General features: G+C 41.9%; 1 protein-coding gene across 3 annotated transcripts in view; it reads left to right on the top strand.

Annotated features, from left to right (window-relative positions):
• ghrb (growth hormone receptor b) overlaps window positions 1–15,947 on the top strand; it is a 30,332-nt gene extending 14,385 nt beyond the window's left edge. For all 3 annotated transcript variants that reach the window (XM_071350641.1, XM_071350642.1, XM_071350640.1), the window contains 7 exons: window positions 5,703–5,844; window positions 6,037–6,203; window positions 6,914–7,092; window positions 13,507–13,651; window positions 13,766–13,856; window positions 13,972–14,041; window positions 14,208–15,947. In XM_071350641.1, coding sequence (XP_071206742.1) covers window positions 5,703–5,844; window positions 6,037–6,203; window positions 6,914–7,092; window positions 13,507–13,651; window positions 13,766–13,856; window positions 13,972–14,041; window positions 14,208–15,116 — 1,703 coding nt within the window. In that variant the 3' untranslated portion in view covers window positions 15,117–15,947. The remainder of the gene's footprint in view (window positions 1–5,702; window positions 5,845–6,036; window positions 6,204–6,913; window positions 7,093–13,506; window positions 13,652–13,765; window positions 13,857–13,971; window positions 14,042–14,207) is intronic.
• Window positions 15,948–16,072: the final 125 nt, after the last annotated feature.

Genomic DNA, 16,072 nt, shown 5'->3' with positions numbered 1-16,072 from the left:
TATGGGTACACACCAGGAGGTATCATCACACTATGGGTACACGTTATGGGTACATACCAGGGGGTATCATCACACTATGGGTACACACCAGGAGGTATCATCACACTATGGGTACACGTTATGGGTACACACCAGGGGGTATCATCACACTATGGGTACACGTTATGGGTACACACCATGGGGGTATCATCACACTATGGGTACACGTTATGTGTACATACCAAGGGGTATCATCACACTATGGGTACACACCAGGAGGTATCATCACACTATGGGTACACGTTATGGGTACATACCAGGGGGTATCATCACACTATGGGTACACACCAGGAGGTATCATCACACTATGGGTACACGTTATGGGTACACACCAGGGGGTATCATCACACTATGGGTACACGTTATGGGTACACACCATGGGGGTATCATCACACTATGGGTACACGTTATGGGTACACACCAGGGGGTATCATCACACTATGGGTACATGTTATGGGTACACACCATGGGGGTATCATCACACTATGGGTACATGTTATGGGTATACACCAGGGGGTATCATCACACTATGGGTACACGTTATGGGTACACACCATGGGGGTATCATCACACTATGGGTACACGTTATGGGTACATACCAAGGGGTATCATCACACTATGGGTACACACCAGGAGGTATCATCACACTATGGGTACACGTTATGGGTACATACCAGGGGGTATCATCACACTATGGGTACACACCAGGAGGTATCATCACACTATGGGTACACACCAGGGGGTATCATCACACTATGGGTACACGTTATGGGTACACACCATGGGGGTATCATCACACTATGGGTACACGTTATGGGTACACACCAGGGGGTATCATCACACTATGGGTACATGTTATGGGTACACACCATGGGGGTATCATCACACTATGGATACACGTTATGGGTACACACCAGGGGGTATCATTACACTATGGGTACACGTTATGGGTACACACCAGGGGGTATCATCACACTATGGGTACATGTTATGGGTATACACCATGGGGGTATCATCACACTATGGGTACACGTTATGGGTACACACCAGGGGGTATCATCACACTATGGGTACACGTTATGGGTACACACCAGGGGGTATCATCACACTATGGGTACATGTTATGGGTACACACCATGGGGGTATCATCACACTATGGGTACACGTTATGGGTACACACCAGAGGGTATCATCACACTATGGGTACACGTTATGGGTACACACCATGGGGGTATCATCACACTATGGGTACACACCAGGAGGTATCATCACACTTTAACTGCGTGGCACACTCTTAGAGGAATAGATTACTGATATACAATATGAATGATCTCATTACACACTCTGGTTTAAATGTTACATTACAAATTAAATATAATGGTTATTTGTGAAAACTCTATAATATGCTTTATGATAATGCAATGGCACTGTGTAGTGTATTATACAGACTAATACAATCTCTTAGAACACGTGCTCTAAATAAGCATGCATGCATGGGCACATATCGAGTTCTTCCCAGGAACAGGGTTTCCAGGAATTCTGGAGGGGGCAGTGGGAGCAGTGAGTGGTGCACTGTGGGAAACTGTTTAGTTATTCAGACTCCCCCTCTCAACAGATGCAGCGTTGTAATGTACTAAGTTTGAGTGCAGGAAGTTCTATACCTAGGTGGTTCAGGCCTTTATGATGAAGTCACACTTCTCCTAAGTGTTTCTTCATGTTATGCAACATTATACACATTATATAACTCTTTAGCGCTGACGGATTGAATAGAAGCTTTCACTCTACTGTAAGTCTCTTTTGTTTCATATTTCTATAAGCTTTGGCAGTGGTGCTTTGACAGAGTTATTCTGTTTCCAGTAAGTGGTACTTCACACTCTGTCAGAATGGGTGAAAGGGTTTGAGCTCCCAGCAAAAAATATACTCGATTTTTTTCTTCTGAGAATCAGCAGTACCCAGCCAAAAAGGTTACTGTCTGAGTGAAACAGATGGACATAGAACAGTGCAGGAGGAGGGGACTGTCACGTTCTGACCTTAGTTATTTTGTTATTTCTTTATTTTAGTGTGGTCAGGGCGTGAGTTGGGTGGGTTATCTATGTTGGTTTTTCTATGTTAGTTTTTTCGTTTGGCCTGGTATGATTCTCAATCAGAGGCAGGTGCCGTTAGTTGTCTCTGATTGAGAATCATACTTAGGTAGCCTTTTTCCAACTGGGTTTCGTGGGTGGTTATTTTCCATGTCAGTGTTTGTCCCACACGGAACTGTTTCGGTTGGTATTTCACTTGTTGTTTTGTTTCTGTGTTCGTTCGTTATAATAAAGAGCATAAACACTTACCACGCTGCGCATTGGTCCTCCGATCCTTCTTACTACTCCTCCTCAGATGAGGAGGAGGACAGCAGTTACAGGGACACTGCCAGCTCACGCACACAGACAGAAAATACACATTTTCAATGCTTCCCATACTGGAGTAAACCAAGTTTTTTCCTCACAGAGCTTTAAAGATGTTCAGTTGAAGGGGACAACCTTGGTTGCAGCTATTGCTTTAAAGTGTCTACTTAAGTAGCTACAATATATAACACCAGCTGTCCTTCACGTAAGCTTTTCTCTACCATAAGTGGGAAAATTTTTACTTTGCACATGTAATTGCTTTTGATTTCTGGAACAAACAGAATAAGTAAAGACTCGATGTACATTTATGTTAGGTACATATTTATTTTTAAACACCATCTTGTGAATTACTCTCTGACAGTAGGACTGACAAGTCAAAACATTCATCCTGACTTTAATCAAAGGGAAGGAGAGGATTGTGTTGGTTCGGCTGCTGTGTAATAGGAGAGATGGAGGGAGGAAATTAGTGTTTTAATGCGCAGGGTGTTTTAATACACACGTTGCACTCCAAATGAGAAGAAACAACATCGAGAGGTTGGTAAGGCAATAGCACCATCCCTTTCATCTGTATAATTGTGTATGTGTATCTGGCATATGTCAGTGACGCACATAGGAGAGAGAAAATAGTGAATTAGACTCTATAAAGCACGTGTCAAACTCATTCCATGGAGGGGCGAGTGTCTGCAGGTTTTCGCTCCTCCCTTGTACTTGGTTGATGAATTAAGGTCACTAATTAGTAAGCAACTCCCCTCACCTGGTTGTCTAGGTCTTAATTGAAAGGAAAAAACAGCAGACTCTAGGCCACGGGTGGGCAAACTTTTTGGTTCGATGGCTACATCAGGATTATGAAATGAAATTCAACGGAGGGCCGCATTTTTGGGGGGACCAATTGTTTGTTCAAATAAATTTGCTGGGGCCTGCCAAGGGGCCTGCCGAGTGACGCTTGAGGCGTCACTACAGACCCGGGTTCGATCCCAGGCTGTGCCACAGCTGGCCGTGACTGGGAGACCCATGATTTGGCGCACAATTAGCCCAGCGTCGTCCGGGTTAGGAGAGGGTTTGTCAGGCTGAGATTTCCTTGTCCCATCACACTCTAGCGACTCTTGTGGCAACCCGGGCGCTTACATGGTCGCGAGGTGTATGGTGTTTCCTCCGACACATTGGTGTGGCTGGCTTCCGGGTTAAGCAGGCATTGTGTCAAGAAGCAGTGCGGCTTGGCTGGGTCGTGTTTCGGGGGACGCAGGGCTCTCGACTTTCGCCTCTCCCGAGTATGTACGGGAGTTGCAGCGATGGGACAAGACTGTAACTACCAATTGGATACCATGAAATTGGGGAGAAAAAAGGGGTAAAATAAAATGTTATATTTAAAAAAAGAAATAGTAATAATGTCTTGCGTGTTGGATTGAAGTGCCCAGCGTTTCTGCTCTAGGCCCTTCATGGAATGAGTGACACCCCTGCTATAAATCATCCAGTGCTAAGCGCTCATCATCATGTGTACTCTACAGAGAATTACTTTATGCATTCAGAAACCCCTTGATTAAAACACCCATTTCCTCCCTCCATTCCTCCTAGTACACAGCAGCCAATCAAACACAACCCTCTATTTCCCTTTCATTAAAGTCATAATGAATGTTTTGAATTTTCAGTCCTAATGTGAGAGATGAGTAGGCTAATTTACGAGATAGTAGAGGACATTTTGTATCAGAAGTGGGAGACGTTTTGTAAAAGAGTTCACCTTCCAGCGACTGGAACACTAGAATAACTGGAGCCCAAAATTATATTTTACCCTTGTTTTCTTGGAAAGGTCTGTTTGAAATTTGAGCTTCAGCGTCCTGTTGGAGCCAGTGATATCTGCTGTGCACATGGTGTGAAAACAAATGACCTCAACTTGGCAGACTGCACTTACTCACGTACACATTCAAGAACATTCACAAGTACTCACATACACGTGCATATTTATATTCTGAAAATATTAAGTCAAAATGGGGAGTCTGGATGTAGGAGATGTAGATTCACAATTTGTGCACAGCACCCACACAAGCACGCATGCACACACACCACCTGTCCTGAATCCTCATCAGTAACGGGAAATTGAGCAAGTATGAAACACTTGAGCATTGCCACGTGTTGGATTGATTTTTCCTGTTCATTCCGAGGAAGTTCCTGGTAGAAAAGGATCTGGTAAACAAGTTATTTTTAACCTTTGACCACCCTGATGAGCTGCTAACCAAGCCAGTGGTATGCATCTCTCCTCAGAAGAGCCACACAGCTGTGAATCTCCCTAGGCGCCAGAGCCATTCTACCTGCTATTGTTCTGTCCCTCTCAGTGGTGCTGATGTGGCACATTATGGGAGATGGTACTAATTACTAAAGGACCTAAGTGCCTCTTCAGGGCTATGAACAAATAGGAGTGTTTACCTAAAGCTCCCCTCTCTCTGGGAACACATTCATATAATCATGTACTATAGTACAGACAGACCAGGACAGCGCTCGCCTGAAATGTCATATTGCTGTCATAAACAAGATAGGAATGATCATTTATCTTTCCTACAGCTTATTTATAGTTTCCTTTATTGACCCCTAGGTGCAGAAGGTAATAAGATGCATCATATTACAGCGTTTCAGGTGTAGTAGTAATTGGCTTTGGAGAAAATACTTCCAATTGCACTATTTTATTGCCAGCTGTCATTTTCCTGCAGATACAGCAGATCTCTGAACACTTACTATGAGTGTAGTTTTCATGCAGTGTACTATGTAAGTGCAGTTCTGAGAACAGATGACGGCAGATGCAGTGTACCATGTAAGTGCAGTTCTGAGAACAGATGACGGCAGATGCAGTGTACTATGTAAGTGCAGTTCTGAGAACAGATGACGGCAGATGCAGTGTACAATGTAAGTGCAGTTCTGAGAACAGATGACGGCAGATGCAGTGTACTATGTAAGTGCAGTTCTGAGAACAGATGACGGCAGATGCAGTGTACCATGTAAGTGCAGTTCTGAGGACACATGACGGCAGGGTTTTCCCCGAAATTCCTGTGGGCGGTAAAGTCTGGCTGACAGATTTTAAAGAGGTATGCGGATACTTCCAGGAAAACGTAGCTGTCCGCCATGCGGCTACGCCACTCAGAGGAGTTATGTTACGCTCTGTTTGTCTTACACTTGAAGAGCAACTCAGCCCTGTAAATGGTCTCATCATGTTTAAGTTTGACTTTTGACTTTTTTTGAAAGTCTATATAGAATGTGTGTGCTCACCTCTTTCTCTCTCTCCCTCCCTCTCAGCCTTCTCCCAGATCCGCCCCCAGATCTCTGGCTGTGTCTCCCATGACATGAACACATTCCGCTGCAGATGGAATGTCGGAGTATTCCAGAACCTCACAGAACCCAGAGACCTGCGGATATTCTACTACATTAATGATAGGAAGTGAGAGAAAAAATATTCCCTAAGGGAGAGATAAACATTCTGGTGCTGAAATTAAATAAATTAAATATTTGAGAGCCAAATAGTTTTTAGTAGTCTCTCCCTCTTAACTAAATGATGTCAGGTGCATGATGTCAGTCTTTCCTGCCATCAGCTCAGTATTAAAACCCCTATGTTGTCTCCCCATGCCTGCAGCATATCTCCCAAAGAGTGGGTTGAATGTCCTCGCTACGCTGACAGGACAGACGAGTGCTTCTTCAATGAAAGCTACACGAAGGTCTGGATGACCTACAGTGTCCAGCTCCGCTCTGGCGATCAGGACATTCTCTATGACGAGGTCATCTTCACTGTGGAAGACATCGGTTAGCCTGGCCCCTGTATTCCTAAACCACAGTCATTCCTCCATTCATAGCTACCTATAGCTACCCTACACTCACCTGTTTGTCCTCTGTCTGCCTCCACACATCTCCCATATTTTAAACCCTAATCACTTTTTTATCATTGGAAATTGAAACGTGGAAATACTGAATTATATACACCAAACATTAGAACCCCCCCCCCCCCCCCCCCCCCACAAAAAAAAGCGTTCCACAGGGATGCTGGCCCATGTTGACTCCAATGCTTCCCACAGTTGTGTCAAGTTGGCTGGATGTCCTTTGGGTGGTGGACCATTCTTGATACACATGGGAAGCTGTTGAGCATGAAAACTCAGCAGCATTGCAGCTCTTGACACACTCAAACCGGTGTGCCTGCCACCTACCATCAAACGCACTTAAATATTTTGTCTTGCCCATTCACCCTCGGAATGGCACACATACACAATCCATGTCTAAATTGTCTCAAGGCTGAAAAATTCCTTCTTTAACCTTTCTCCTGCTCATCTACACTGATTGAAGTGGATTTAACAAGTGACATGAATAAGAGCTCCTAGCTTTCACCTGGATTCACCTGGTCAAACTGTCATGGAAAGATCAGGTGTTCTTAATGTTTTCTATACTAGATATACTACATTTTTGATGTGCCATTCTGCATTTCAAGTGGTGAACCTAATGTGGTTTTAAATGTGTTCCAGTGGAACCAGACCCTCCAATAGCGCTGAACTGGACCCTGCTGAATGTGGGTCTAACCGGGAGCCACTTTGATATCATGTTGAGCTGGGAACCGCCACACTCTGCAGACGTGTCGATGGGCTGGATGACGCTGCAGTACGAGGTGCAGTACCGCGAGGTCAACTCAACACTGTGGAGGACGGTGAGTCTACACACCCTAGAACAGGGGAAAACTCCTAGCCCTGGACTTTATGCATAGGGCTGGGTTAGGAGTTCTTCCTGACTCCGTGATTAGACCAGGAAAACTCCTGGCACCACCTATACCCCTTCCATGAGGACTGTTTGACTCTTTTGTTCAGACTATTGCAGATCATTGGGTCATTTCAGAATCTTTACATTGGCAATAAAGATTAAATGCAGTGTTCCAATGTTCATATAAACCTTTCTCTGGACATACAGTACCTACTGAGACTGTTCGGTCCAGATTATTTTGACCTGACTAAGGTTTACTGCATTTGTTTTTGCGTGTATTCCGCGATGCGTTTAGCTTTTAACAGCTAGGAAACACCTCTAACCAAACAACAGTGCTAGGTGGCTGTACTACAGACACCGGCCATCGTCGTGGGAAAGACACATTTTTTTTAACTTTTGAAAAACAACTGGTTGCAGTAATGAGCCAACCTGGATACTAAGGAGATCCTGAGGGTAATCGACAAGTACCAACAGCTTTACGCTATGGAGGAACAACATACTCCCATCATGGAAAGATCCGACTACCTCACAAAAGAACTCTAACCCGACAAAAAAAATAAAAACAGATTCATCTACAGACACGGACGATTGACTTACCGTTGAAGTAGAGGCTAGTGTTCTGGCTGGAACCCATGCAACACTGGAAAAGTTGTGTGAGGAGGTATTAGGGCTGAGGGGGAGTTTGGAGTTTAGCCAGAGGGAAATTCTCACGCTCCAATGAGAGAACAAGGCACTCACAGCCAAGGTGAAACGATTCTAAAATGGATTGTCTACTCAGGGAAAACAGGGTGATGAAGGAGTTGCTGCTAGACATACAAAGTCGTAGAATGTGTGAAAATCTCATATTTTCTGGGATTCCTGAGGACGCATCCAATAATTCAGAGGGCGCGACCAGAGAATTCATGCAATCCGCCTTGAAATTTCCTCTAGAGACTGGTAACAAGGTGGCTTTCCACAGTGTAGACTTGGAGCTCAAAGCGACAAGACCAAGGGTCCATGATCGATCATCGCAAAATTTGAACACTACGAACAAAAGGAGCTGATCAAAAGCAGGGGATGGGAGCTTAAAGAGACCAAATTCGGTCTCAATGACCAATTTCCATGTGAGATAAACGAACGTCGCAAGAGACTGTATCCTGTACAGAGGCAACAGAGAGAGAGGGATAAGCGTGCCTTTCTCATTGTGGACAAACTCTTTATAGATGGACAGCTATTCCGAGACAGCTCCATAACACCATGGCTGTACTAAATTCTACAGGGACTTCAGGTTACGAAAAAAAGAAAGTATGGGAACGGTAAAAATATCTGAACACTATAAAGTGGATATGTACACACACGTACTCAATTACATGTTCACTTACACATATGGACTAATATATACTGTTAGGTTCTAATTCTCAGAGTAAAAAACTCAACAGACATTTATGAAAGCTTAACCAAGTTTATTATGCCCAGAGTATCAATACAGCTGCATTCAGACAAAAACATTTTCACACAAGCACTGATATTTATCCGTTCCTCATAGGCTGAGTCTCCTCCTACCCATCTGTACAAACATCGTTCTTTACTGCTAGGCAGGACACTAGTGATACGGGCCATAAAATTGTATTTCTCCCTTAAGGTGACCTGACCTGACCTGACCTCAACCGCCCTCCATCACTAATCAATGGCTCTCTCCCCTTATCAATGCCTGCCACATGTAATTGCTTCCCTGTACTCAACACATTCCAAGCTTAATTGCACACACTATATACCTTCCTCCAATAACCATTAACTTCTGGTGTAGACCCTCTAAACTAGAGGTAGACCGATTATGATTTTTCAACGCCAATACCGATTATTGGAGGACCAAAAAAGCCGATACCGATTAATCGGCCGATTTCTTAAAAATGTATTTGTAATAATGACAATTACAACAATACTGAATGAACACTTATTTTAACTTAATATAATACATCAATAAAATCAATTTAGCCTCAAATTAGTAATGAAACATGTTCAATTTGGTTTAAATAATGCAAAAACAAAGTGTTGGAGAAGAAAGTAAAAGTGCAATATGTGCCATGTAAGAAAGCTAACGTTTAAGTTCCTTGCTCAGAACATGAGAACATATGAAAGCTGGTGGTTCCTTTTAACATGAGTCTTCAATATTCCCAGGTAAGAAGTTTTAGGTTGTAGTTATTATAGGAATTATAGGACTATTTCTCTCTATACCATTTGTATTTCATTAACCTTTGACTATTGGATGTTCTTATAGGACTATTGGATGTTTGTCACGCCCTGACCGTAGATTGCTTTGTGTGTTTCTATTTTTTGTTTGGTCAGGGTGTGATGTGGGTGGGCATTCTACGTTTGTATGTCTATGTTTTCTATTTCTATTGTGTTTGGCCTGGTATGGTTCCCAATCAGAGGCAGCTGTCAATCGTTGTCTCTGATTGAGAACCATACTTAGGTAGCCTGTTTTCCCACTTTTAGTTGTGTTATTTTCTGTTTAGTGTTTTTGTTGCACCTTTCAGAACTGTTCGTTTAAAAGAGTTAGATGCACTATTGTAAGTGGTTGTTCCACTGGATATCATAAGGTGAATGCACCAATTTGTAAGTCGCTCTGGATAAGAGCGTCTGCTAAATGACTTAAATGTAAATGTAAATGTAAATTATTCAAGAACGATCTAATGTAATCTATTACAAAAATAAAGCAAACTGGAGGGAATATGGAGAAAAATTCACAAAATTCTTCCTGAATCTCCAACACAGGAACGCTAACAAAAGAACTTGCAGAAACTCGTTACTGAAGACGGAGTTATTTATTTTAAAAGAGGAAGCTAAATATTTTAAGCAGATGTTCTCTTTTCCGTCTCATCCTCTCCCACTGAATGAAGATTATGGTAAGGAATTCTTTCCAAATAATACAAAAAATTTAAAATTAACAAATGTTCAGAAAGATCAGTGCGAAGGCCAAATTACAGAGGAATAACTTTTTGAGGCTATTAAATCCTTTCAGTCTGGATAAACCCCAGGGCTTGATTGCATGCCGGTAGAGGTATATCAAGCCTTTTTTGATATACTAAAAGTTCCGTTGTTAGATTGTTTTAACTACACCTATATAAATGGTAGCGTTTCAGGTACTCAGCAGGAAGGTCTGATTTCACTATTATTAAAACAAGACCCAGATGGAAAATATAAAGATTCAGTCTATCTTAAAAACTGGAGGCCCCTACACTTCAGTGTTGTGATGCAAAAATACTAGCGAAATGCATAGCACTCAGAATCAAAAGAGTTTTACCCAGTATTGTTGTTCCTGATCAGACAGGTATGTTACATGGATGATACATTGGATGTAATATATGACACCTACTAGAAATAATAGAACATCATGAAACAGCTAAGAAGCCAGGCCTGGTATTTATAGTGGATTTTGAAAAGGCATTTGATAGAGTAAGACTGGATTTTATTTATAAATGACTGTTGTTTTTTTTCAATTTCGGTGATTCTCTTATAAAATGGGTAAAAGTAATGTATAAGCAACCCCAGGTGTAAAATAGGAAATAACGGCTACTTCTCAGAGAATTTTGAATTGTCAAGAGGAGTTAAACAAGGGTGTCCGCTGTTACCATATCTATTCGTTATGGCCATCGAAATGCTAGCTATTAAAATCAGATCCAACAACAACATTAGAAGATTAGAAATCCTAGGCTTAAAAAAAAGGTGTCCATGTATGCCAATGACTCAAGTTTTATATTAAGTCCGCAAGCTAGATCCCTGCAATGTCTCATTGAAGATCTATATAACTTTTCTGGACTCTCTGGACTACAACCTAATTATGTACAATATTACGTATTGGATCTTTAAAAAAATAAAACTTTTACATTACCCTGCAGTTTACCTATAAATTGGACTGATGGTGAAGTAGACATACTTGGTATTCATATCACAAAAGATATATAAATAAGCTCTCCACAATGAATTTCAATAGATCCTGCAACCATGGAGAGGTAAATACCTGTCTATTTATGGAAAAATTGCCCTGATTTAACTCTTTAGTCATATCTCAGTTTACTTACTTACTTATTTAGTAATCCTGATGATTCGTTTTTCAAATCATATGAGCAAAAAATATTTAGCTTTATCTGGGACGCTAAACCAGACAGAATAAAGAGTGCCTATCAATATTATGAATTGGGTGGGTTGAGATTATTAAATATAAAAGCACTAAACCTCTCTCTAAAAGCTTCACTTAGTCAAAAGTTTTACTTGAACCCTAAATGGTTCTCAAGTAGATTACAAAAAAAAGCTCATCCATTGTGTCACGATCGTCAATGGGAGAGAGAGAGGACCAAGGCGCAGCGTGTGGAAAATACATCTTCTCTTTATTAGAAGAAGGACAACGAAACAAAACAACAAACAGACGAACGTGAAGCTATCAAAGACTAAGTGCAAACATGCAACATAGACACAAACACAGGAGACAACCACCCACAACAATCAATGTGAAAACACCTACCTTAATATGGCTCTCAATCAGAGGAAATGAAAACCACCTGCCTCTAATTGAGAACCATATCAGGTCACCCTTTACCAACATAGAAACACATAACATAGACTGCCCACCCAAACTCACGCCCTGACCGACTAACACATACAAAATAACAGAAAACCGGTCAGGAACGTGACACATTGTTTAAAAATTGCCTTTTTGCCTTTGTGCAAATTGCCATGTCTCATTTTCGATTAATTAGTATCTCTCTTTTTCAAACGAGCATTGCAGAGCTGGCTACAATTTCAATTTCATCCCTCTGAAAAGATAGAACAAATATTACAACAAATATTATGGCTGAACTCAAATGTGCTGGTTGATAAAATACCTGTATTCATGGGAAAGATGTTTGAAAAGGGTATTTTGTTCTTAAATGATATTGTAAATTGGAATGGTAGAGTTATGTCTTTCATGGAGTTATCAGAATTGTACAGGAAGGTCTGCTCATTCCAAGAGTACAACCAATTGATTACAGCATTACACCCCAAAAATGGAGGAGACGGGTGGCAGCGGGAGAAGGTAGGGAACTGGTCTGTCTGCCCAATATAAAGGATCAAAACTGGTGGAAGAATAAAAATAGCATAAATATGAAAGTATACCAGTTTCATTTGAGGACCAGTATGTTGACAACTGTGCCATGCAAAATAGTTGGGAAGAGATTTGTGATGTAACGATTCCATGGTACAGGGTGTATGAGTTGCTATATAAAACGACGCAAGATTCAAGACTTCATGCTTTTCAGCTAAAAATGATTATATAGAATTCTTGCCATCAACAAAATGTTGAATATTTGGGGCATAAAATCATCGAAGCTCTGCAGATTTTGTTGTGAGGATACAGAATCAATAGACCATTTATTTTGGTATTGCCCTCAGGTAGCCTGTTTCTGGTCTCAGGTTCAGGAATGGCTGAAAATGCATAACATTGATCTAAAATTGACCCTAGAAATAGTAATGTTAGGAGATGTGGAGAGTCAATTACTAATATAATAATACTCTTAGTAAAAGTATTTATCTTCAACTCGCAATCTGTGGATTCTATTCGATTAGATAGATTGAAATCTTACATTTAAACATCACAGCATAGTTGAAAGATATATGTTGTGTAGAAATCCGAAGAGGGTGGCCAGCAGAGAAAGGTGGGATGGTCTGAAGGGAGCTGAGGGTTCGGTTGTGGAATTGGAGACAAGTGGTAGTGGAGTTGCTGGGCGGGAGATAGAATGATGTTTAAAGATAAAGTATAACAAGTATAAAAAATAAAGTCAAAATAAAACATAATAATAATAAAAAGTAAGATCTGTTGACGTGCCCTTGAGCAAGGCGTTGACCATGGATGCTTCTGTGTGTCGCTCTGAATGAGAGTCTGTTGGATGACTGATGTGGTGTAGTTGTTAAAATAAAATAAATAATAAATGAATAGATTTACTGCATTATTTTAAGATAATTTCAGTGAATAATAAAATGACCTAATAATCAAAAGACTTATGCCTCCTCCCACATTGTAATTTAGAACAAACTGCCTCTTTCCAAGGGCAGTCTGCCCTCTCATTCTCCCTCTTTCACGTTAACTCCTTCCATGCAAGGGAACATGAATCTTTGGGGTAATCTACCAAGGTGACATACCAAGGCTCTATTGCTTTTAAGTTGATTCATGTCTTTATATGACATTATATATTTCTCAATGTGACTTATCCTCAGTTAAACTCTAAGTAGCGTGTCCCTTAAACCAAATCATTAAACCTGCAGGTGTAAGTTATGTTTCCTCCTATTGTGTGGGTGATATTTACTAACTAACTGGTGTGAAACCTCTCTGTTTTGATTGCAACCCTAGGTGGACCTTGAAAAGGGAATGCAGCGATCGCTATACGGGCTGCGCACCAACACAGATAATGAGGTCAGGGTGAGGTGCAAGACGCTAGCATCCCGTAACTTTGGGGAATTCAGCGACTCCATATTCATACACATCCCTACTAAAGGTACTGATGTATTGTTTTTAAATACTGTCATATAAAATGTTTGTTGTTATAATATGTATGATTTCTCTGTTTTGAATCGTATTAATTGCTTTCTATATATTCATATGTGCTCAGAGTCGAGACTTCCAGTTACTGTCCTGCTTGTCTTTGCTGCTTTGGGTTTTGCAGTCATCCTAATGCTGGTAATCTATTCCCAGCAACAGAAGTAAGAAACTCACTTTTACCTTTCACTTTGTCTTAAAATACCAAACCTCTTCATAAAAATGTGAAAGTCTAATGCTACATGTCTTTTAATAACACTTCCGCAATCTTTCTTCAAGGTTGATGGTGATTCTCCTGCCTCCAATTCCTGGTCCCAAAATCAAAGGCATTGACCCAGAGCTTCTTAAGGTATTAACTTAACACAATGAAAAATACCTAGAATTCTTTACTTGTACCATTAAAACCATTGCCACTAGAGTTTAATGGGGAGGCAATATGTATTACCAGCAAGGTTGTAATAAGTGTATGTTGCCCTTTAAACTAACTCTGCGGTATTATCTGTCGTTTACCATAGAAAGGTAAGTTGGCTGAGCTGACCTCCATCCTGGGCGGCATCCCTGACTTGAGGCCAGAGCTGTACAGCGATGACCCCTGGGTGGAGTTCATCGAGCTGGACATGGAGGAGCCCAACGACAGGCTGACTGTGCTGGACACCCAGTGCTTGATGGACCACTGTGCCTCCTCAGACTGTCCCCCTATCACCATTGGCTTCAGGGATGATGACTCGGGCCGGGCCAGCTGCTGTGACCCTGATCTGCCTGACCTAGAGGCCTCCCCCTTCCACTCCCTCCTCTCCAACACCAGCCGCGCCCTGGAGCCCTCTTCCCTGGCCAGTACTAAGGCCAGCTCCCCAGTCCAGACCCCCAACACTGAGGATTCTCCCTGGGCCGCCCCTGGCAGGGAGGACCTCTACACCCAGGTGAATGAGGTGAGACCAACTGGTGAAGTGCTGCTGACACCTGAGGAGCAGAGGAAGGTGGAGGAGAATGCAGAGAAGGATGAGAAGGAAAAGGGGAAAGAGAAGAAGAGGAAAGAGTTTCAGCTGCTGTTGGTGAATGCTGATGTGGGAGGCTACACCTCAGAGTTAGATGCTGGGAAAATGAGTGCCAGACTCCCCACTGGGAGAGCCAGCCAGCCTGCTCCAACGGAGGACAGTAGTCTTGTGCAGGGACAGCCCTTCGGGGAGTACCAGAGCCTGTACTTTGAGGCTGAAAGGCCCCCCATTCCACCTGCCTCTCCTGTCTCCCCACTGCCCCCTGTATCTGCCTACACCATGGTGGAAGGAGTAGACAGGCAGAACAGCCTCCTTCTGAAGCTTGGACCCACACCTGCACCCCAGCCAGTTCTAACCAAGCTTCCCCTGCCCACACCTACACCAGAGGGGTACCTGACCCCTGACCTACTGGGCAACATTACACCATAACAGAGGTGTAGGGACTATGCCAGTCATTTGTGATTGGACACAGATCAGAGGGGGCATGGGAATTCAGTGCCTGAGTGACTAAACATCAAAAGAGTAGGGTCCCAAATGTCATACCTACAAAAATGAGAGGGGGTCCCTGCCTGCCCCCCCTCTTCCCGTTCCTTCTCCCAACATGACAGCTGTAGACATTTTGAGGTTTGGTAAGATGGATGGTGAGTACAGGAGAGGGGTCTGTTCTTGAAGGTGCCACACCTGTCTGCAAAAACTGAGTGAACAAAGGAAATAGGGAAAGGACAAGAAGGAATTATGGTCTCTCACAGGAACTGGCCATATGAATCTCTTCACATATTATGAATGTGAAATAAAAATATATATTTTGAAGAACATCTCCTACATGTGACTTTAAATGCCATCACAGGGAAAAATACTTAACTTAGTGTTGTTGTTGATAATGTTGTTTACAATAATCCCAATAATTGGTCTTTACAACTATGAAAAGTATTTACAGATCTCAATATTGTGTCAAAAGGGAAGTATTTGGTGACCAAAAGTGGGAATCTACCATATGTGTTCTGCTGATTGACTGTGGCTTTTCAACAAGTCTAAAATAGTAGGACATTATGCTTACTGAATGTTTGCTGTTATTTTGCATATATACAAAATGTGTGATTATAAAAACAAGAAAAAATAATTATGTTTACTATGTTGTAGGCTACCACTTACAAAAAGGGGACTATCAAATGTCAGAATATCCTTCTGGAGATCTCTAAATGCTAATGGTTCTTTATTGTACAGCTATAATGTTACTCATAAACATCTTTCACATTTAAACTGTACTGAGTCCATTCATTTGATATAGTACTAATGCTTTTAAATTGTTTCCATAAGACTATTTGATTTTACAGCGTCAAGAAATAGCAACCGTTCGATTGGTGGACATCTTGAGCGCACGCACC

This window comes from Salvelinus alpinus, chromosome 18 (assembly GCF_045679555.1).
Source record: "Salvelinus alpinus chromosome 18, SLU_Salpinus.1, whole genome shotgun sequence".
Classification (NCBI taxonomy): Eukaryota; Metazoa; Chordata; class Actinopteri; order Salmoniformes; family Salmonidae; genus Salvelinus; species Salvelinus alpinus.
Note: the sequence above shows the minus strand (reverse complement) of the source record. Positions and strands in the feature narration are given on the sequence as shown.